At 38.4% G+C, this 23,289-nt stretch overlaps 2 protein-coding genes across 10 annotated transcripts in view; one reads left to right on the top strand and one right to left on the bottom strand.

The window, feature by feature from the left end:
• USO1 (USO1 vesicle transport factor) overlaps positions 1-18,026 on the bottom strand; it is a 69,729-nt gene extending 51,703 nt beyond the window's left edge. For 3 of the 6 annotated variants that reach the window (XM_039331722.1, XM_039331727.1, XM_039331721.1), the window contains exons 1-6: positions 17,870-18,026; positions 8,973-9,059; positions 8,801-8,865; positions 5,644-5,723; positions 3,329-3,340; positions 902-937 (exon numbers count right to left, since the gene is read on the bottom strand). In XM_039331722.1, the coding sequence (XP_039187656.1) occupies positions 902-937; positions 3,329-3,340; positions 5,644-5,723; positions 8,801-8,865; positions 8,973-9,059; positions 17,870-17,935 (346 nt within the window). In that variant the 5' untranslated portion in view covers positions 17,936-18,026. The remainder of the gene's footprint in view (positions 1-901; positions 938-3,328; positions 3,341-5,643; positions 5,724-8,800; positions 8,866-8,972; positions 9,060-17,869) is intronic. The other 3 variants (XM_039331726.1, XM_039331725.1, XM_039331723.1) reach the window with 2 other exon arrangements.
• A 1,732-nt stretch (positions 18,027-19,758) lies between these two features.
• G3BP2 (G3BP stress granule assembly factor 2) overlaps positions 19,759-23,289 on the top strand; it is a 71,707-nt gene continuing 68,176 nt past the window's right edge. The window contains exon 1 of one of the 4 annotated variants that reach the window (XM_039331421.1): positions 19,759-19,780. In XM_039331421.1, the coding sequence (XP_039187355.1) occupies positions 19,766-19,780 (15 nt within the window). In that variant the 5' untranslated portion in view covers positions 19,759-19,765. Of the gene's footprint in view, positions 19,781-22,109; positions 22,245-22,335; positions 22,479-23,289 lie in introns of those variants that run through there. The other 3 variants (XM_039331418.1, XM_039331420.1, XM_039331419.1) reach the window with 3 other exon arrangements.

The following is a 23,289-nucleotide window of genomic DNA, read 5'->3' on the forward strand; positions in this document are numbered from 1 at the left end:
CTGCAAATCTTGTCTATATAGAAGTCATATTTTTTCCAGTGTTATGCAAATACCAGTGCTTGCCTAGAACACGACATTATAGCGTGCAACAATTTATCCCCAAACAAAGGGTAAAGTAGGAGATATTGTGTAGTGCTTGTAGCCATATATATACAGGCTTCTGATCCAATGGAGTACCTCATTTGATCATTCCCTACTATATTACAGAGTTACTCTTGTGGTCAATATCTATGCCATCCTTCACAAGGCTTCTTAATTATGCCTGACTCAGTTCCATTCCAGCAGAAATTCTATTATTTAAAGTTTGACTGCAGTCCTCGGAGTAATTTTTTTGGGGGGAAGGAAATGATTTATTTTTTCTTTTATTATTTCCACTAATAGTTTTCATACCATTTTATCACTTATCTTAAAGCAATTGCAGCCACGAGATGTAATAAACAAAGTTTTAAAGACTATTTGCAGTCTTAAACATTCACCAAGGATCTTAGTAGGGGATCATGTTCTATCCCCTAAAAGAAATATAAAGAAGACTAGTGTAATATTGCTATTTCATAAATGTACATAGCTTGAGATCAGATAAATTCAAAAGTTGAAAGATTTCAAAATGATATACTTCCAATCGCAAAGACTGGAGTTGATCTGAGTTTCAAGAAAAATTAAAAAGAGAATATTATGCAGGAAATGACAGCAAGAATTACAGTGAAGTATAAAAATGATAGAAAAAATGAAAAAAAAATCTTCTTTTATATTGGCTGTACATTGATTATAATTCATAGAGTACATGTGCTGTTCCAAATACATACAGAATAGTTGGCTACTGGAGCTTGTTCTTCCTTCTCTCAAATGCCTTAATAGGCTAGTAAATGTTCTGCAGGTTAGTAATTTTTCTAGATCTACTTACCAGTAGTTAAAACAATGCTTTCCAAACCTTGGTAACCTAGTCAAAATTAGATAAAAGTACTTTTCTTTGGGTAAAAATACACACAAACTCATTACCCAATTACAACCGGAATATTTAAATAAGGAATTTCTGATAAGCAGTTTTGAATAATGAACGAAAAAATTTGGGAAGTGCTGACTTACAATCTTACATTACATTCACAGAAATCTCACTGAATTTTTTGTTAATGTAGCATTAGCAACTTTAACTGCACGCACAGTGGACACGTGGAAATTTCCCTTTAAAGATGCATTCCCTTAAAGTATTTAAAATTCCTTAGTATAATTGCAATTTTTTCCAACATTTGATAATCAAAGTTATTAAAACAATCTAATAATCACATTCTTTAAAAATGTGCTTTGGTTAATCTTTTTAATAATAGTTCATAATATAAGTTGATAAAATATCTTAACATAAGCCCTACATATATGTGTGTGTGTGTGTGTGTGCGCGCGCACACACACACACACACACACAAATATGAATAAGTATCTATTAACCAGGTTAAAACTGTTTATTTTCTCTCTACATTGTTTTTCTAGCGAATTATAAAAAGTATCCCATGTTCTAAAAAAAACCCTGAATCTTCTTTCTCTTTAATTTTCAATGTCAATCTACCCATTTCTGCACACTCTTAAGATTTTTTTAATTAATCCTCCACTTGTAGATCTTCATTTTTCCAATGTTGAGCAAATACAATTCTTGCTGCAGTTAATATATGTAAAATTAAATATATACACTCTTTCTCATAATTATCTACAATTATGCCTAACAAAAATAATTCTGGCTTAAACTCTGTATGTCTTTTCATCATTTTCTCTAACCATGTATGTATTAACCAAAATCTTAAGCTTTAGAGATGTCCATCAAAGATGGTAATAAGTGCCTATTTTTTGTTTACATTTCCAACAATTATTTGATACATCTTTAAACATTTTTGCTAACCTCACAGGTGTTAAATGCCATATATAAAACATTTTATATACATTTTCTTTGTATGCTACCACTTTTGTTTATTTTCAAATTTCTTTCCCAAAGGCTTTGCCATTTTTTTAGTTCAATGTTACATCCAAAGTTCTTTGCCCATGTTATCATTGTTTCTTTAATTTGTTTCTCTTCCATTTTTAAGCTTAGCATATACCGTACTTTCCGGCATATAAGACGACTTTCGAAAGCGTTGAAATCGGCGCCAAAGTCGGGGGTCATTTTATACACCGAGTTGTCTTATACGCTGGAAATAACGGTAGTTTCTGGCATATAAGACGACTTTCTAGGCATGCGACTCAGCGCCGAAGTCGGGGGTCATCTTATAAGCCGGGTCGCCTTATACGCCGGAAAATACGGTATTTATAAAGTTCTTGATCAATTTTTCATCTGATGTCAGTAGTATCTTATCAAATTCTGTCTGTTCTTTATAGAACCCAGATATTTTAACATCTTTTTCATATCTCATTTGAATTTGCAAATATGGCCACTATAATAAATCAATACCCTGTTCTTCTGGTTCTTGTCTATGTTTTCATTTTTCTTCTTTATTCAAAATGTTTTTATAAGTCACAATTTTGTTATAGTTTATTAAGTTTGGGTGAACAAACGCTTCCATTGTTGAAAGCCATCCAGGTATTTTCACATAGATTTTTGCTAGAAAAACGAGGTAGAGAGAAAGGAACTTAATATGTATTAGTAAACTAGAGATTGAAATCCAGACAATATGTTGCTGATAATATTTTAAGCACTTGTGATTATAAAAAAACTAATATATACGTTCAAGAAGATAATCGAACACCAGGATAACATACAAACAAAACTGTTTTAATACACTTAGCTTTCGTTGGCTAACTGCCAACGCTGTCAGAGTAAAATGTCTGTTTATACATTCTTACCGGTAATGGACTATTAGAACAAAAGTTTGACTGCTTAATAAATTAGGACAAGCATAACATACAATTAACTAGTTAACTAGAAAACAATCTTTATGAAAGTATGTAAATTAAAGCATGCTAATGGATCCAACTCTGTTTTAAAAGGATACTGCAAAAAAGTCATTTGCTCCTATATCTATTCAAGGAATAATAATTGTCTTTTGCAATTATTTTTAAACAGCATATTAATTGAAAGCTCTTTAAGCAAAAAAAAAAAAAATCCAAGTATTTTACTTCAGTATCTAGTATCATCCATATTTCTTTCTATTAATACCTAAAATTACCACATGATTCCCCTTAACATGAAGACCATGTCAGGTTTGTGTCAGACATTTGTGTAAAAAGTGCTAAAATTAATACTATTTTCTAACATATAGCACCCTTTTTTCAAACAGGTGTTGTCAATAATTAATAATTGGAATTACAATTAAATGTAACATACTGATATATACTCAGTTTCTTTTACCTTCAGAATCATCTGTAAGAGCAGAGGAAAAGAGAGAAAGTTTTAAAAAAATAAAGCAACTTCTATTTAATATTGCAAAGAAGCACAAGTGATTTTATACAACTGATGTTGAAAGGAAGAATACAAACTGGTGCTATAGAAAAGATATTTACTCATCCTCTTCTAGATAGAAGGGAAGGCTTAAGCCCCTCCCTTCAGGTACATATTTTAACTTCAACTGACAATAGTGTAACATCTTTACAGTATGTGGTTCTTGGTCACTAGAATAATTGCCTTTCAGTGGTGGGACTGTCATTGACTGTGAAAGGAACTAAGTCTTTAAATCCAACTATAATTCTTGGTCACTGAAGATGGAACTGAAAGAACAAAAAACCTAGTATACTCAAAGAGTTAGTTTAATGTTAAAACCTCCTCAGTATTAATCTGTGGAACCTCACTTTTCTATCTTACAATATTTAATGTATGTAGATGGTTCAGACCAGATCAGTATATTTAAAAAAATTAGAGGAATTCTCACCATTGTAGCCTTTGATGTTGCTGACACTCTGACCAGATATGCTAAGAAGAGTTGTGCTGGCTGAACATGCCATTGAAATATATTCTCTGACACACTTGCTGATGGTAAATTCCTCAAGTTTATAGGTGATAGACTGAATATATATTTAGTATGTATCTGTGGTATCAATATATTCTAAGTACTCCATGTGCATCCAGATGGCAGGTTTGTTATCTAGGGTGGGAAGGGGGAAATACAATCCCTTGTGCTCAATGGAGTTTGGAACTGACATTGAACATGAAGAAGTCTAGTCTTAGCACCATCTTATCTTGATATTCTTTTCACAAAGAGAGCCCCTCATTCTGTAATCTTCATAGTTAATATGGCTACCAAAAAATAGGTGAGTATGCTTTTGGGCATCTGCCAAATAGGTTTGGTAGCAGGGATACTCTTAGGAAAGGATACCCTTCACCCAACCAGGACATAACCCAAAGTGGCAACCAACTGATACAATGCATTAGCTGTCAGCCTTTGTCAAGCCCCATCTGGATGGCAAACCCAAGATGGATAGGATAAGAATATAATAATGCAACTGTGAAAAGATAGTTCTCAGGCAAACTTATGACAAACCAATTAAGGGAGGATTTTTGGGTTGTACTGCTTTGTCTCACACTTACTGCTCTTCCTTTTCAGGGGTTCTCAAAATCTCCCAAAGCCCTTCCACTTTGTCCTATTTGTAGGAATCTTAATAGTTCTAGGACTACTGGTTCTGATGCCATAAGTCTGTCTTCTGTGCTACCAAAAGCGTGCCTATCAATTAATAGATCTTGGCAATAGCCAGGTGTCTAGAGATTAAGATTTCCTTTGGGTTGATGTTGAGTCCCAGATGCAGGATCCACTACACAGGCATTCTCCCAATATTGGGAAAGATAGTGCATTTGAGCAATTTACAGTATTTTGTTTCTTATTGGGCCTATTTAATAAAAAACAGTTCCAATCCTTCACATCAACATAGTACTGTAGATCTTTTTAAATTACTTTCTCTAACATGAAATAGGTTTTTTTTAAAAAAGCAAAAAGGTATTTAAAGTTGGCAACTTTAAATAAGATAAAAAGAAACACCACAATGAAATGTGGTTATCAGTAAAACAAAATAATTTGAAATTAGAATGAAATGAGAACCTTTAATTTTAGAAATTCCAACATAATTACTTTACTTATTTTGACGTATAAGCATTCAAACTGGTTTCTGTGATCACTGGCTTCAGCATATACTTCTTGAATTTAAAACAATGCTCTTGGATGCTGCTCATTTAGGTAACACTACATTAAAAACAAAACATGCAAATCCAAAACAAAAATTCCTAAAGACTAAAGCAAAATTATTTTTAGCTTGGATGCAACCCTAAACTACGATCTACAACTACATGAACTTCATAAGCCTCTATTTTTCCTCACTTCTTTGTAGCTGCACTTGAGAAGGACTCAATATATCCCATCCAATAACCATTTTACAAAAATGTGTGTGTGTGTGTGGGTGTGTGTGTGTGTGTTAAATCCTGGATTATATCTTGTTTTTTCTGAAATAGTCATAGTACCTCAAGTTCATATACAGAAAGCTTTTTTTCAGCTTAAAACTGGATTTATATGCATCACATTTCCTCTGGCCATTATAGAGGTGACAGCAACTGAGCCAAAACTTAATGCAGCCTTGCATATCTAAAGCAGATCACTATAATTAAAAAAAGTTATTTCACCAAATTAAATAAAATTAAGTAAACTCTATTTGTTAAGTACTTATTAAAAATAAACTACTTACCTTGTTCTTCCTCTTCCAAATCATTGGACATGATATTACAGAGGGTATCCAAAGCATAGCCGATTATTTCAGAATCTGAACTATGAATAAAAGAACAAATTCTCATTGAATATACTGCATATAATACCAACACTGCAAATAATATAATTATATAATCTGATTTCGTTTCAACGCTTATTGCAAAGTCCCCAATACTCGATAAGGAGTATGTTCAGGAATTCTAGTACAGATAGTCTTTGCATACTGACTGCAATAGGAACTGACAACTCTGTCATTACACAATGTGGTCTAAAAAGAAAAATATTACTGTGCCAGACTTATGAGGGCAGTGTGGTAGTTCTGGCTGTGTTGTAAGTGAATCAACTGTGGTCATTAAATACAATGTCATGTGACCATGACTTGTGACTTCGTGTCTGCTTCCCCACTGATTTTCCTTGTTGAAAAACAATTGTATAGGTCACAAATGGAGATTATGTTACTGTGGAATGCTGTGACCATCATAAATACAAACTGGTTGCCAAATGGTTAAATTGCAATCAAGTGACCATGGCACTGATACAAAGGCTGAAACTTCAAGGACCAGTTAGTTATAAGTTTCATTATTCATTTCATTATTCAAATTGTTGTTGAACAAATGATGAGTAAGCAAGAAACGACTTCCGGTTTGCTGCCATGGCTGCCGCGGACACTGGAAGGCAAGCTCCATCTTCCACGTCTGATTGGGGACTGGTGGGGGACCCTGGAAAGGGTCGAAAGTCACCCTGTAGGGGTGACAAGCAAGGAGAGGACCCCTGCTTGATCGCGGGAAGGCAGTAGTCCTTCCACTTGATCCAGGACAGCCCTCCAAACCAGCAGATGAAAGACTGGCCATAGAAATATGGCCCGTCACTAGGTTGCAGATAGCTGAAATCAAACTTATCACCAGGCACCTATAAAGCAGCGTGGATGAGACTGAGTGAGATCTGAACCTCTCTTCAATCCTAACTATTTTTTCTACCTGTATAAGCTGCCCAAAGTTTTTTCCCCATTTGGAGAGAAGGAAGGGAAATTCTATCCCACCCTCTAAAAACAGTGGCAACTGACTATCTAGGGAAGCTTAAAACGCTGAAAGACTAACTTGATTCTAACTGGATTTCTGTGTTTCTAAAATTTGAGGACTAAAAGATTTATTTTTATTAAAGATTTGGGTTTTTACTTACAAAAAAAGAAGTAAAATTGGGAAAAGAATTATAAAAATTTTGGACTTAAAAAAATCTTAAATGGTATGGGCGACATCTTGAGGCTAAACCTGATATTACAATTTGTTATTTTTTAAAAGAGACTGACTTGAAGCACAGACTATAGATAAGACTTTTGCAACCTTGGCAGATATCAACTGTGAGAAGCCCAGCTGTGTTCTATACTCAGTGACAAAATTATTTTCACTCTCTGATTGTAAAGCTTTTAATTTAACACACCACTAAGAGAACATGGATGAAGATCAGGAACAGATTCTCTTTCTGTTGAAAGCAATTTATGAAACTATTCTTACAGCTTCTGATGAAATAAGAAGCTACAGAAAAGAACAAGATGAACTTATATATGAACTCAAACTTTGATTACAACTAAAGAATCAACTACACAGAATATAATAGAAGAAGTGGAACAATCAAATACTATGATAGAAGATTCAACTGATCAACAAACACAGTTAACGGAAAACCCAAAAGGGACTGACAACATTGAAAATGGAAAAGACTTTCTATATAAACCAGAAGAAACCTGAGGATCAAGAAGAACAGACTAAAGGGAAGATAAACATTTCAGGACAACTATATCAAGATGGAAAAATAGAGAGATGATTTGTTAGCCCTTCAAAAATAATGGCGACTGGATGGCCTCTTTTATCTCAAACAATATATATAATAACAGAGGGAGATCTATTTGATGACTTAAAAACACAGATATGGAAGGTGAATTGGCAAAGAAAGAAAGCTAGAATAAGGCTGAAAAAAATTGGGATTTTGACTTATGAGTGAGAATTAAAATAGAATATACTCAAATAGACAAGATGTGTACTTTGAATACTAGATTTTGTTATGAACCGAGATAAAAAAACCATGGTCATTTAAAACTTGGAAGTATAAATATTAAAAGTTAAATTTGAATATTGATTTGTTTATAAAGGTTGAATGTAAAAGTAATTAAGATATACATAAGCTAAAAATCTATTAATAAATGTAGTAAACAAGTTTTTACTTAGCTGATATGATAAGAACTGTACTAGCTTAAATATGAGATAGTAGACAGTAAGAGAAAAAGAGAAGAAGTATTTGATGTTGAAACAAGAGAAATTTTGGTTACTAAATTCAAGATATTTGGAAATTAATAGAAAATAAGAATGTTATACTGCATTATTAATTAGATGATGTAAAATGGTGAGAAACAATATATTCAAATAGATAAGATGTGTATCCTGAATATTAGACTTTGTGATGAATTGTGATAAAGGGAACTTTGGTTACTTAAAACTTGGAAATTATAAATATTAAATTTAAATATTAATGGGACACTAAAAATTGGGAAAAATTAATTAGGACATTGATCGTCTATAAAGACTGAATGTTAAAATAACCAGGGAATATATAAGCTTAAAAGTATTGATAAATGTAAGAATGTTATTTTTATTTAATTGATATAAGAAGAATTGTATTAGTTTAAACATGCGACAGTAAACACTAAGGGGAAAAGAGAGGAAATATTTAATGTGGTAGTTTGAGACTTGTACTAAAGATACTTGTATGTCACTGAATTATCGATTAACTCAGCCGCCACATTGCTTTTTAAATATTTAAATGTAAAATTAGAAAATCAATAAAACATTATATATAAAAAGCAAGTAACACCTGTCTCATGCATTACAGGTCAATTTTCTTAATGTAAATAATTTGTTAATTACATTGATAATTTCTGAAGCTTCTTGAATTTACTAAAGTAGAATGAGATATACACCTCATTATTGCAGATACTGATCAATTTGATTCTCATTAATATATTACTTGCATTTGATTCTCATTAATATATTACTTGCATTTTAATCATAATTCAATTTCATAATTCAGATTTTATTATTAGAAGATCCTATTTGTATATTTTAAAATAATCTGGCAAATCTTACCGGTCTGTTTGGAGAACATGTATAAGATGAGACATAGCTTGAATCCCCACTTCCAAACGATATTTCTGTCAAGAACAGAACAAGTATTTAAAAAAATGTTATCGTGTTCTACCAATCTTACTTTAGATGCCAAATGCACATGAAATTTTATTAGAAAAAAATACATATCTACCTTTGAAAGAGATTTAAGGGCACGTACAGCATCTCTACGATCATCAAGTAAGGTGGAAGATGCCACTCTATCACATAATTTTTGAATCTGTGACAGAAATAAAATGATTCAAAAACTAGAGTTTTAAAATGCTGAAATTCAAGATTTATAGCTTAGAATTTATTCATAGATTTTCTCATTGTAATCAAAATTAAACATGGTATAATTTACATGTTAGTTTAAAAAGAATATGAATTTATAAACAATTTTATAAATATGAATTCATTTGAAATTATGTGCTACATGGATTCATACATACAGAAGTGCAAAACTACATACAGCATAACTGATACTGATTTAATGTTTTGTATGCATCCAATTGTTGATTTCTTTGAGAAATGGTTGAACCAACCAGTTTAAAGCAATGTGCAAACTTAATTAAAATTATTAAATAATAATAATAATGATTATTATTAGATATTAGTTCTCCATTTCACGGAATAGTCTTTTATTTATTTATTAATTTAGATTGCACTTTTTTTTACAAGAGTTCCAAGATAGCATATATCAGTGGTGGCGAACCTTTTAGAGACCAAGTGCCCAAACTGCAACCCAAAACCCACTTATATATCGCCGGGTGCCAGGTGGACGTGGTCCGCCAGATGGGTATGGCCCGCCAGGTGGGTGTGGCTACAATGGTCATGGCAGACGGGTGGCGTGGCCAGGGTGGGCGTGGCCAGCTCGATGTTGCTCCTGGGGAGGGATGCCTGTGGGGGCAGGGCAGGGTTGGAGTAGATCCAGGGGATCTCTGGCAGTTGGGGCAGTGGGCAGGAGGGCATCTTGCTCACCTGATAGTTGGGGAGAAGGGGGCAGCTACACCCCCTCCCAAATGCTACCATCTGACAAAAGCAGGATGAAAACTCCAAAAAGCGACAAGGGAAAATTGTTGAAACAGAAGAGTGTCTCGCGATGGTTTTCTTCCTTGGGGAGGATGGGGAGGCATAGGGGGAGGTTTCTGAGCCCTGCAGCTCTTCCAAAGGAGGGAGGAGGAGAGTTAAGAGGGGCTGTGCTGGGATAGGGGCTCCTCATGGCTTCCGCTGCCCGCCTGCACTCTTCTGCCACAGATGCCGCAGCTCCGCTTGCTTGGCAGGGTGGGGGCGCACTCGCACACGGGGATGCACCTGGGGCTGCTGCCTTGCTTTCTGTGCCATGCCAGGGCTGGGCTGGGAGCCTCCTTGAGGCTTCTTCCCCCGTGGACATTGGGAATGCCCATCCCACCTACCGCTCATCCCGGGGCACCTGCCGTTGCTGCTGTTCCCCCCACCCACCGCACGGATCGTGCTGCCACTGCCGTTTCCTCCCTACCCGCTGCACGGATTGCGCTGCTGCCATTTTTCCCCCACCCGCCGCATGGATCACCCTGCCACCGCTTGGAAAAGGCCTCTGCCACCGCTTGGAAAAGGCCTCTGCCACCACTTGGAAAAGGCCTCTGCCACCTACAGAGCGATTTCATGCCCCCCACAGCTGATCAGGGTAGCAGAGGCCTTTTCCAAGCCTATGGAGCTCAGATCCATGGCTGCGGGGTAATTTTGCGGTGGCCCAGTGGCCCAATCTGAACTTCAGAGGCCTGGAAAAGGCCTCTGCCGCCCGGATCGGCCATGGGGGGCACGAAATTGCTCTGCAGACATAGATCCAGGCAGCAGAGGCCTTTTCCAGGCTACCACAGCCCAAATCAGGGTGCTGGGGCACCACAAAATCGCCCCGTGGCCATGGATATGAGCTCCACAGGCTTAGAAAAGGCCTCTGCCGCCCAGATTGGCTGGGGGGGGCGCGCAAAATTGCTCTGCAGGCGTATCTGAACACACACTGGCAGCTGCCTCCACCATCCAGCCCGGATCCGCCCAGCTCTTGTAGCTGCTTCAATTCCCAGTGCAGAGAGAGAGTGCAGGAGCACGTGAAGAGGCAGAGGGGAGCAGAGGGCCCGCCTCCCTCTGCGGCGATGGCACGCATGCCCACAGGGACTGCTCTACGTGCCGCCTGTGGCACACGTGCCATAGGTTCGCCACCATGGGCATATATAATGATACCTTCTCCTATTTTTGCATGCAAGGTGAAGTATATTGGCTAAGAGAGTGACTATCTCAAAGTCACCCAGTGAGCTTTCATAATAGAGGGTGAACTAGAACCTGGGTCTCAATGCTGTACATCTGCAGTCTTTCAAAATTTATTCATTTCAATTCCATTTTCAATTCAGAATAGAGCTTTAAGGCAGAGGTCCCCAACCTTTTGGGCACCAGGGACCAGTGCCATGGAGAAAGGTTTTTCTGCGGACCAGAGGGGGTGTGGTTTTGAATAGTGCCTGCATCCCGAGGATGGAGCTTTGCTTGTTTGTGTGGCCTGCTTGCTGGCATCCTGAGGACCGGTCCCGGTCCACGGACTGGGGGTTGGAACCCCTGCTTTAAGGGACCTTGGAGGTTTTCTAGTCCAGCTCCCTGCTCAAGCAGGAGACCCTATACCATTTCAAGCAAATGACTGTCCAGTATCTTCTTAAAAATCTCCAGTGATGAAGCACCCACAACTTCTGAAAGCAAGCTGTTCCACTGGTTAATTGTTCCCACTGTTAGAAAGTTTCTCCTTAATTCCAGGTTACTTCTCTCCTTGATTAGTTTCCATCCATTGTAATATATTTATTTCAAAGTTCTCTGTGTTGGCATTTAAAAGAATATGCCTGTTGATGATCACAGCCCTACTAAAGTTATGAAACAAATCAGAAGAATTATTTACCATTGAATTCTTTTTTTTCTTCATAAACATGTGAGTGTTACACTGGAACCTAAGCTTTATTACTCTATATTTCAACAGTAAAAAACAAGCAATTTTTGTTAGTTCTAAATCATTCTAAGAAGATAAATTCATGATAAGCATATGTTTGCTTCTTGCAGGTAAAAGCTGGGCATTACAGTGATAGCTTACAAGACAAACAAGAATTAAATAGCCTGTCTTCATTCATTTCTCCTCCTCTTTGACTTGAAATCTACCAATAATTCATTTTTCCCCAGGAAAAAGGATTCATAATGTCATTTAAACCTTAACAGTTGTGAAATATATATATTATAAATTACAATTGCTTTTTGTGTAGTACTTGTCAGTATTTTCTTTGTGAGTTCAGGTCCCTGTTACTTGTGAACCATGTACTGAGGGTAGAATTTTCCCTTCTAATAGGGAGGGAAAGCCTATGGTTCCATACACTGAAAAAGATGGCCTTCTCAATAATAGTTCCCTCACTAAGAAACAGCTTCCCCCACAAGCTTTTATCATCTTAACATTTGGAAAGGCAGAACTATTATTTTGCAGAAACTTTGGTGAAAAAATTTAGTCAGCAAAAATATTTACAATATCTCAGAACATAAGCAAAATGTTGTTTATGCCTTAGATGTAACAATATTACCAAAGGTCACAGCATATTATCTTCTACTCAACAATCACACCGAGTTTATTTTTCAGTAATCCAATGTGGATGAACCAACTGAGAGAAATGCTTCCCACTTATTTTTTTTTAGTCATGTTTAAAATTAAGTTACAAAAAGAAAAAAAAGTAAAAACAAGCTATGTGTTACTCTAGCATCTCTTTGTAAGTTACTCTAAAAAGGCTCTTGTATTATTTTACACATATGCCTTAGTGCATATGTGTAAAAGAGTACAAGAGTCTTTTTTAGAGTAAATTACTAAAAGCTAAAATTCATGTACATGTTCTTTAGTGGTAATGTCTCTGTTTTTTTCATAATTACGGAGGATTAGAGTGTATACCGAAGTTGTGCTATTTTTAAGGTTGCTTTAATCAATTCTTCAGTGGAGAATATTCCAGAAATATCAATGTGAAAATAGATATTAAAATATAAGAGAATTGTACTAAAAGGCAGGATGTAGGGGGGAAAATTAAATCCCATCATTTTAGGAAATTGTGTTATTTGATTTGTTTACATGTTTTACTACTTGTAAGTGCACACTTCATCTTCTACTTTAATATAATTTTAGAGGATCGTTTATTTATAACACCTTGTTTTTCACTGAAAATAATCCCAAAGTAAAGTAAAATAGTACTTATGAAATGCATGAGAAGTTTTTAGAATTACAAAACCTAATGTTTTAAAAATTAGAATCCAAGGGTTCTACTAACCAGACATTCAACAAACACACCTAGGTTGAAACATACTGGTATCTCATAGAACAATATGCTACCTACTGAAATTATAACCAACTATCTGTACAAATTTCTGTTTAATTTGCTGTATTAGAGCAGACCTTTTCAACCAGTAGTACACGTACCACATGTGGTACACTGGCACTTGGCAGGTGGTACATGGCCTTGCCCAGCCAAGTGTTAGTGGAGGGAGGGAATGAGCCAAAGCGGCGCAGCACAGGACTTGCTGTGAGAGTCTTCAGGAGCTGCAGGGCTGCTGGGGCGAGACAAAGGCCTCAGGATCAGCACTTCCGGAAGGGAAAGGAGAAGGAGGGGTGCGCAGCTGCCTGCCGAAATTGGGGAGGCTGGGAGGAGGCTGGACAGCATAGTGCAGATAACATGGACTCTCATGCCATGACCCTTCCCCAGCTGCGTTTCTTACTTGTTTGTCACTGCCACCTGTGTACGCACCCGGCCTGTGTTTTGTCCTCTCCTCTCTCGCCCATCCTCCTCCTCCTTTTACCTTCGGTGCAGCTCCAGCTTGCTCTTCCTCCTCCTAAGGCTGCGTCTTTTTTTTCCCTCTCCCTCTCCCATGTAAACTGCCTCCTTTTATATCCCTTCCTGTCTCCTCACCGTGCGGAGGCTGGGCTGGGCCGGAGGAGGCAAACCGGCAACATGCCAAACCTGCCTAAGCATGTGCAGAGGCGGCAGAGAGCTAATGCGCCTGGCATCCTGGTTGAAACGGAAGCACTCAGAACTCGGTCAGCCTGCATGGCAAAACAATCACCTGGGATGCCAGTGTTGTGATTCCGTGCCAGCCTGTGTTCCCAACAGAGAGTCTGGGGAATCTGAGGAGGAGATGGAGGAGGCATTTGAAGGGCCATCAGGGTCAGAGGGAGGCTCTGATGAATTATAAGACTCATGGTTTGATGAAGAGCCTGGACCCTCCAGTCGTGTTCCTGATGAAGCTCAGCTGTGTGGGGAGAATGAGTCAGACTTGGAGGACTCACACCTGATGGATATAATGATTGATGCTCGTAGACGCCGGCAATTAGCGAGAGCCGATTAGCAGCAGTCAATACGACAACTCCAGGGGAGGAGGAGAAGGCACTGAGAGGCAACGCCTTGGGACTGCTGTATAAAAAGGGAAGGTGTGGGCGGTGCTGGTTGCTGAAGGCAACCGTTGCAAAGTACTTCATGGGATCATGTTCTGCTAGTATTGCCGGTGACCACTTTTCTGTTTGCATCGTGTTTCGTGTGGACAATTTCCTCCATTTGGATTGTGTTTTGCTGCTTTTGTTTCTGGACTATTTGGCAGGTTGGTTACCCATATTAAAAGGAGTTTGTTTTGTTTTGAGTCTCCAGCCTATTTTCTCAACAGGGGTTTGGTCCTTGTACCTTTAACAAGGACGGCTATAGGCTGGGATAGAACAGCCAGGCGCATGCGCTTGCCGCTGCCTGTGTGCACCCAGGCAGGTTCAGCATGTCGCCCAGCCCAGCCGCTCCGCACGGTGAGGAGAGAGCACCACTGCCTGCCAAAACCAGGCTGTGGTCTGGGCGGCAAGCACAGATAACATGGACTCTCATGCCGCTTGTGGTGTCCCCTCCCCTGGAGTCCACGGATATGTGAAGAGGGCGAGGGCCATTTGTTGATCTCCTTCAGGAGATGCCTGTCTGTCTCCCTCCCTCATTACAAATATCTTCCCGCCATTCTGCTCTTAACCCTGTGTGGCTCTTGTCCAGCAATTTTCAAGCCATGGCCATTGGCAGCACGGCCACCAGCTGCACTGGCAGCCTGTCCCCCCCCCCGTCCCTTCCTGGGCATGGAGGGAGGGAGGAAGGGACAATGGGAAGGAAGGGACAAAGAGGGAAAGAAGGGACAATGAGAGGGAGAGAGGCAAGAAGGGGACAATGGGAAGGGACAAAGAGGGAAGGAATGAATGAAGGAAGGAAGGAAGGAAGGAAGGAAGGAAGGAAGGAACAATAGGATGGAGGGAAGGAGGGAACAATGAGAGGGAGGGAGAAAGGGAGGGACAATGGATGGGAGGGAGGGAAGGCCCACCCCAGTCCCACCCCCTTCCACCAGAGACCCACAGATCCCCCCACAGCCCTGCCCGCACCCCCCCACAGGCACCCCACAACCTGAGTGATGTTGAATTGGCCCTGCCCCCCCCCGCCGCCATTAACTTTGCTTGTCAAAAAGTTGCAAAAGATAATCATATGACCCTGGGGCACTGTGACCATCATAAGTACGAATTAGTTGCCAAGCATCCGAATGTAAATCACATGACCCTGGAGATGCTGCAACTGTCATAAGTGTGAAAAATGGTCATAAGTCACTTTTTTCAGTACTGTTGTAACTTCGGTCACTAAGTGAATTGTTGTAAATTGAGGACTACCTGTACTTTATCACTTTTTTCCTTTTTTTTGGTCATCAAGTTTTTGACACCTTGCTAGGTAACTGGTGATACTCGGATGTTGCCATATCCTAAAAGTAGTATAATCGGTGAAAAGGTTGAATAGTCCTGTATTAGAGAATGTAAGGTAGTTAGTTTGGTTTGGACAAAACTCAGCAGTACTTTTTCATGCAGCTGCTGATAAAAACAGGATCGCCAACATGATCACCAACGTCTGATAACGGATATGGCTCAAGAAAAAGAAGAAGGGGGAGGAGGAGGAGGAGGCAGTTAGGTGTGAATGCTATCTTATGCTATTGCTGTTAAAATCCATCAATACCATAGCAACTATACATAAGGACAGTTTCCCCCCCCCCCATGCCATCACTCTGCTTAACAACTAATTCCTACAACACTTCAAAATATGTAGTAAAGCTGTATTACTATGATACTCATCTTTCCTATTACCTATCCTTATCTTGTTATGACTATAACTTTGCTGCTTGTATCTTACAATTTATATTGTTTTTTTAGTATCCTAGTATGATTTATGTTGTTTGCTTAGCTAGTATTGTATGACTATCCCTAAGTGTTTATTCCTTATGATTTATTATGAAGTGTTGTATTTCAAGATTTATGATGTATTCCAAAATTTCATGTTATATATTATTATGATTATCACTATTACTTGTACGTACACCAAAAGCTTATGCACCGGAGACAAATTCCTTCTGTGTCCAACCACACTTGGGCAACAAAGAATTCTATCCTATCCTATCCCATCCCATCCCAAAACAATGGCAGATCAGAAATTACTGATTTTTTTTGCAGATAATCCAAATCCAAGTACCAATAAAACCCAGTATCTTGCTATCACCCCAAATCAAAATACTCATACTTGTTTCTGAAACATGACATATACAAACAACGTACAGCAACTGTGAGGAAAATGTGGGAAGCGATTTGTTAGTGCTTTCCTTTAAGTCAATATATGTATTAACATATATGTATTATTTTAGCTACAGTGCAGGTGTGATTTGGTATTACATACCTTATTCCAGGATATTTTTATTTTATTTTATTTTTAATATTATTTTTATTTTTTCAGCTTAGTATAGCCCTAATATATCTTGGTAGTCCTGCATCAGGTACTAACTAAGGCTGACTTTTCTGAGGCTTCTTTTTAGGTCAGTCAAGTTTGGCTAGTGCTATCATTTAGCTGGGCAAAAAGATATAAAATGTTTGAATATGTGTTTCAGATTATTTTTTCTAGTCTTATGTGTTCTTATTGTCAATATAAATTCAAAAACTTTTGCACAGAAATGGGTACTGTACTACAGTATGTTTTTAACAAGCTCAGTAAATAAATGATTTTATATTCATAATTTATCAACATGCGGATACAAACGAAAATAAAATTCTTTCTTAGGAACAACTATAATAGTGATGGCGAACCTTTTAGAGACCGAGTGCCCAAACTGCAACCCAAAACTCACTTATTTATTGCAAAGTGCCAGGACCGCATCAGCATTGTGGTGCTCTCAGGGGGAGTGGGGGTTTGGCCCACTGGGTGGGCATGTTCCAACATAGCTGTGGTGATCATGGCAGACTGGGTGCGTGTGGCTAGGGTGGGTGGACCAGGACGGCAGGGACCAATCCCTCGCCATCTTCAGGATATCCCCGGGGGGGGGGGCAATGCCATCTGCTAGCTCACTTCCTGCCCCATTGCTTCCAAATACCACATACTCGCTACTCAGGCGAACTCTGCTGGGGCAACGACGTGTGCCGCCTCTGGCACACATGCCATAGGTTCGCCACCACTAAACTATAATAATAGAAGTCCTCTCGGACTCACTGCTGAAATGACAATAGATTTTTTTTAAAAAAAAACATAGGAGACCCAGGAGACATTTATGTTTTATAAGGGGCGACTGCAGCACTGATTTTCAGCTTACAGAAACTAGGTGGCGAATTAAGCAAATAAATGGAAATGGTTGAAATTCAGCCCCTTTCAAATATATACTTACTGTTCTAAATACGGTATTTACCAGGCTTTATCACCCCAGGCAGAGTTTCATTGTGATATATTTTGTTTACGTGGACAGTCTCCTTTACATGTAATTATAAAGAAACGCGTACAACACAGATGGATTACCTCGAAGGTATTGCCACCTTCAAGCTTCTGTCAAAGCTCTGCAAAAGCAGCGAAAACGCCACGCGGTGTGCCAAGGGTACAACATGAATCTGTAAAGCAGAGCTTTTGCCGGGAAGAGGGTCCTCGAGTCACCATGCAGAGAATGAGTCCTAAACCAGGACTTTCTTCGCCACACTGTCTAACTTACCGTATCAGCTCCGGACGGCTGAGGTCCAGCGCTCTGGCCGCCCATGACGCCCCGTAAGAAGTTCATCTTGTCTCCGTGGGCTCTCTTTCCAAGCGGTCCTTAGGCCGCGATTCCCCACTAGGGCCCCGTCAACTACCGTCAGCATTAACTTCAATGCGCTTGCGCTAAGACGTGGCACCATGGTAGTCACCATAGAGATAGAAACTAATAGCTGTAGACAGAACTTCCGTTTTTAGTAGATCTTTTTAATCTTGCAGTAGGATGTTGTATGCGGAGCGCGAAACCCGTGTTTTTTTCTAAAGCAAAACTCTGCTTTTATGTTATGTTTAGATATTCAACATTTAAAATACAATCAAATCAATGGAAATCAAGGTGGTTTTACCATTAAATTCTCAATATTTGGCTAGAAAGGAAAGCATTGGAGCAAGGCCAATGAAGAATGAACTTTTCTGTAATTCAAGGGATATTTTTAATAACGATTCGGCAAATTCAAACTACCCTTGCATCATATCTTAATATGTTATTAGGGCAACCGGTTAAGAATAGTCTTAAGATATTGAGGGGACGCCCCATCTGCAGAACAGGAGAAAATGGTCGATGTTTTTAAAAGTTAAAAACTAAAACTTTGAAGTTCAGTTTCTGAATTCGTCACGATATCTTAGATTGCTCCATTAATTTGGTGGGCATTTATCAGAAAGACAAAAAGGTCTTCCAGCAGGAAGAGATGAAATACTATAAATATTAATGTTCAAGAAAAACAAAAAAAAAATTAAATGCTGTGAAACAATTGAACGATGAGGCAGCAATAGGAGATAGTGTAACTGAAACAACGCTAAAATATAAAGGCTAGCTATGGAATGTGAATATGCAGATCAATTATGCCATAGTGTTGACTATGTTGGCAGTTAATTTTAGATTGTCTGAGGGAACAAGAATATGAATCTGAAAATTTACTGAAAATCAAGGTAATTGCATTTGACAGAAAAAAATGAACTGTTTCAAGTTACACAGAAATAATGAATAATGAAAAATTACCAAGTAAATTAATTTGTATTCATCAATAAAATGTTTACTGAAGAAATATCTAGATAAATTAATCTGGTAAAAGAGAGTGGCTAGTATGTAGTTTGTTAGAAGGAGTGAATATTAAAATAAGGAAAAAGGAGGCTTTATAACCTCCCCATCAGAGTTATCCAGTTAACATTTGAAAACCTCCAATGATGGAGCCCCCAGAATTTTGGGAGACAAGCTATTCCATTGATTCTCACTGACAGAAAAGGTCTCCTAGGCTGGATTTCTCTTTAAGAAGCTTCCACCCATTCTTGTCCTGCCCTTTGTGCCTTGGAGAATATGTCAGTTCCCTCTTCTTTGTGAAAGCCTTCAAGTATTAGAAAATGTGTATAAGAAGATTCCTATTTATTTGTAATTAAAAGTTCAATATATCAGCAGAAACATTAAACTAAAATGAAGTGGAAATAGCTAATTATGAAATGTGTGTGGTAAAGCAAGGGTTATTTTAACTATACTTAGTTTGATGGGCTCAACACAAAAGAGCCAACACACAAGCATGCAAAGCTATTAATCTATACTATACCACTCTTCCCCATTGCTACAACTACACCTTGTGAGTTTTTACTACTACTCCTGGTATTCATACTACTACTTGTGTCCCACTACTCTTTGAAAATTGTTAGAGAAAATTATCTCTTTCAAGCTTTTTTACTTCACCCACCCACACCTTCTTCCCTCTCCCCCCCCCCCAATACCACACCAGCTGTTTCTCAGCGCCTCTTTTACAGATAAAGTTGCAGTGCTGGCTGGGAAGAGGGTTTAAAAAGGACAACAGCAGCACAGGTGCTGGCCATTTTCTAGGCAGCCTGCTCTCTTACAGAAAGAATGGAAAAGAACCAAGTAAGTGTGCTGTATTCATCAATAAAGTGTTTACCAAAGAAATACCTAGATAAGTTAATTTGGTAGAACAGAGTGGGTAATATGAAGTTTGTTGCTAGGAATGAATATTGAAATATAGGGAAATGGGTGTGTATAAGAATGTGCTTTTGTATATTTTGTTAATTGCAATTGAAAGTTGAATATTTCAGCAGAGACACTAAATTAAAATGAATCAAATAGAAATAATTAGAAAATGTGTCTGGTAAAGCAAAAAAATCATGGTTCTAGAGAAAGGAGAAAACTTTCAATGATTGGCTAGAGGTGAGAATTTTAAAGAACAAAAGATGATGCATGAAGTGGTAAATGAATGTCTGATATAAGCAAAGGGATGGGGAAAGGGAGAAAATATTATTTTAAAACAAATAACAATTAATAGAATAGCTGCCTTTACAGCAAGAAGAAAATATTTAAAAACCTGAATACAATTTTAGGCGATCTCTATAATTGACTGCCAGTGAAACAAAGGCTGCATTATGAAATGTCCTCTAAAAGTGGCTAATGGAATATTTTTGTGCCACAGTTAGTGGGTGTTCTTGTCCATGTCCACCTCTTGGCCTAGTGCTCACAGAAAGCATAGCACTTAAACCTGAGAAACTTTATTAGTGTGTTTATTAGTGTGTAAATCTTGATATTCAAAAAGGTCTGGCTATTTAGGGGGAAAGAAAAATGTGGAGTTGTTTTCCTCATAATTATGCCATTTCTATAATCTGCTAGCCAGGAGAGTTTGGAAATAGAAATGGTGAAAGAGTAATTTAAAACAGTTTGTAGTTTGAGCACCAAATAGTTCCACAGAAGTCAACCAAGTCCCTTCTCATGATAAGCAGCAGGGGAAACTAACAGTCAGGAAGCAGGCAAGGAAGCAGGTCAGGAGCAGTTTGGATATATCCTTGATAAAGCCATATGCCACTTCCTCTTAAGGTGTTATGCCACCTCCATTGCTCAGCTTTCTTTAGCTAAAGTATGATTTTGGACTTGGCACTCTCCTAAGGTTATATTCTGAATCAGCAACTACTACCAATTAGTAATTGTCGGTACTCACAGAAAGCTGGCAGCCTGTTGCCTTCTGAATTGCAGGCTAAGAGTCCACCTGGTTCTCCTTTTTATTCTCACAATCAGAGAAGTTGAAAGAGTTAATAACACTTGGACATGAAGATGAGCCCTTGAATTGGTTTTCAGTAAAATTGTGGGAGAGCTGCAAAAATCTAATGGATGGCAGTAAACAGGAAAGAGACATATCAAGAGAAAAAGAAGCAAAAGGGAGGTAGATCTCATTCTCCTTGTTGCTTTTACTTATTCTTGCCAAGCTGAAGGAGTTGGATTGGAAGTGGAAAGATTCTTAATAATCCATACCCACCCCTTCAAAGATGCTTCACAAAACTACATCTCAAACAGCATGTTTCCCCCTCATCCTATTGTGTCCCCACCATTCCAGCACTTTCTGGGGTCCCCAACGCTTGTTTAATTTCAGCTTCGGTGAAGTAAACTAAGGCAATACACAGCATGTGGTTATGCAATGTCTTTCTTTGCCTAGAACTCAGGTGGTTTGATCTCTCCTTGATGGGTCCAATTCAATGTACAGGCTACTATGGCAGTCCCCTGGGTCAAAGACTTTCATTCTAGGTGGGTCTTGCATTTCCCTCCTCCAGTACTCCTACAAATTCAGCCATGCCATAAAATTAAAAGTCACCTTATATAATGGCACTCACGAATCTGATCTATTTTAGGGAATAATCTACTTTTAAAAATAATTATGCTCCTTAAACTATGGAAGAATCTTTTGAAGTAAGTGGCAGAAAAATAATAGCCGTAACAATAAAAGTAATAGTTGTTCTTATTTTCCTGAAAACATCTATTTATTCCCATTTCTTTTAAAATAAATTTGTTTCTGGACTGCTGTGCTATATTCTGAAATGGCTCTGAGTATAATTGGATTTATAAAATTGCAATATTGGATGAATTTCAGTACTAAAATGCTGTAATCTGTTTTTGTATTTATAAAATATTTAGTTTTGGGTTTTTTCCCTCTGGCTTTTGGATATGAACAGAATGGGTAGGATTTCATTTATGATCATTTCAGAGCACTAAAATGATAGAGGTCTTTAAATAGTAATTAGAATTATGGTTTCTAGAATAATTCAATTTCGCCTGTCCAAATATGAAAAATATCCTCATCAGAACCGGAAGTGAGGTTTGTGCAGAGCTTTTTTTAATGCCTCTTAGGAGAAGGGAATCATAGAAACCCTTCTCAAAGGACGTCATAGCTCGGAGGCTCTTCTGATTGCCTGCAGATGAGATAGTGAAATTCTTGTCTCTGGAAAACAGCGGAGGAAGAAACTCATGTAGATACACAAGCAGCGCGGGAGAGAAGCAGAACTTCCGGTCAAACTTGAAAGCTGCTATTATCCCATTAACTTAAAAATATCTGGTAAATCCTTTGCTTTCGCTTGAACGGCATCTGTTGTACTCGCGACCCCGCCCACATCTGGCCGCTTGTTAAGGTTGCGCGCGCCGCGTGCTCTTCCCTCCCCGCCGAGGGCGCGTTAGAGACATCCGGTTCCGCCCCGAATCACCGGGAAGGAGGGACGCGCGGCATCAGTCGCTCCTCCCCGTGCCTTTGCCTGGGAGCGAACCGGACCCTGAGCTCGAACAGAGTGTTTAGGTGGGTAACGGAGTAAGATAGGATGAGAAGGCCCTTCCCGGGAGGAGGTGACTTCTTTTCCTTTGAGAGTATCGGGATGTTATCTATACAAATCAGAGCAGGTTCTCTGTTGGGGCGCTTTTCATTAAGGAAAAGAGGGATGTTGGGGTGGGGGCAGCTGCTGTCAATAGCAGGGTGACTTCGTGGTTTAAGGAATTTAGAAAAAGGCTTATCTTACTCTTTCCTGAAAAAGGTCACAAAGGGGAAAATAGAAATTCAAAGCTCCTTAGACAGCTTATAGCGTATCTAGAGCTGGCCTTTAAAAGCCATCAGAGTATGTTGCCTAAGAATACATACATGCATATGCAGATAGCTTGAAGACCATTTATTAAATTTTATAATAGAAGTCTTCTAATCAAGGAGAATAGCCCTATAAAGTAAATCAGTATTGGGTAATACTGTGAATTTATTCCTGGTTGGTAGCTACTAACTACGGTACTATGCAAACTTATTTCACCGGCAAAACAGATATTGTGCGCTTAAATTCCTGGTTACAAGCTAGGGTTGCTTCCTGAGTGTGTTACCATATATGCCGAAACACACATTGCTTTAATACTTTTTTCTTCCTCTATAAATATAGTAATTTGGTGAGCAATAGAACTAATCCTAATAAGATGACAAATTCTGAAGATTCAGAAAGGCCTAAATTTGCCTGAAATTTTACTAAGTGATTATAATAGAAACCACAATGTTCTTTCTTATTTTTATTACACTGAGATGGGAATAGATATAAGTACAGTACTACAAACGTTAGCAGGCAAATAACAGAATT

This window comes from Crotalus tigris, unplaced genomic scaffold (assembly GCF_016545835.1).
Source record: "Crotalus tigris isolate CLP2741 ecotype Arizona unplaced genomic scaffold, ASM1654583v1 scf7180000024437.13266115, whole genome shotgun sequence".
NCBI lineage: Eukaryota > Metazoa > Chordata > Lepidosauria > Squamata > Viperidae > Crotalus > Crotalus tigris.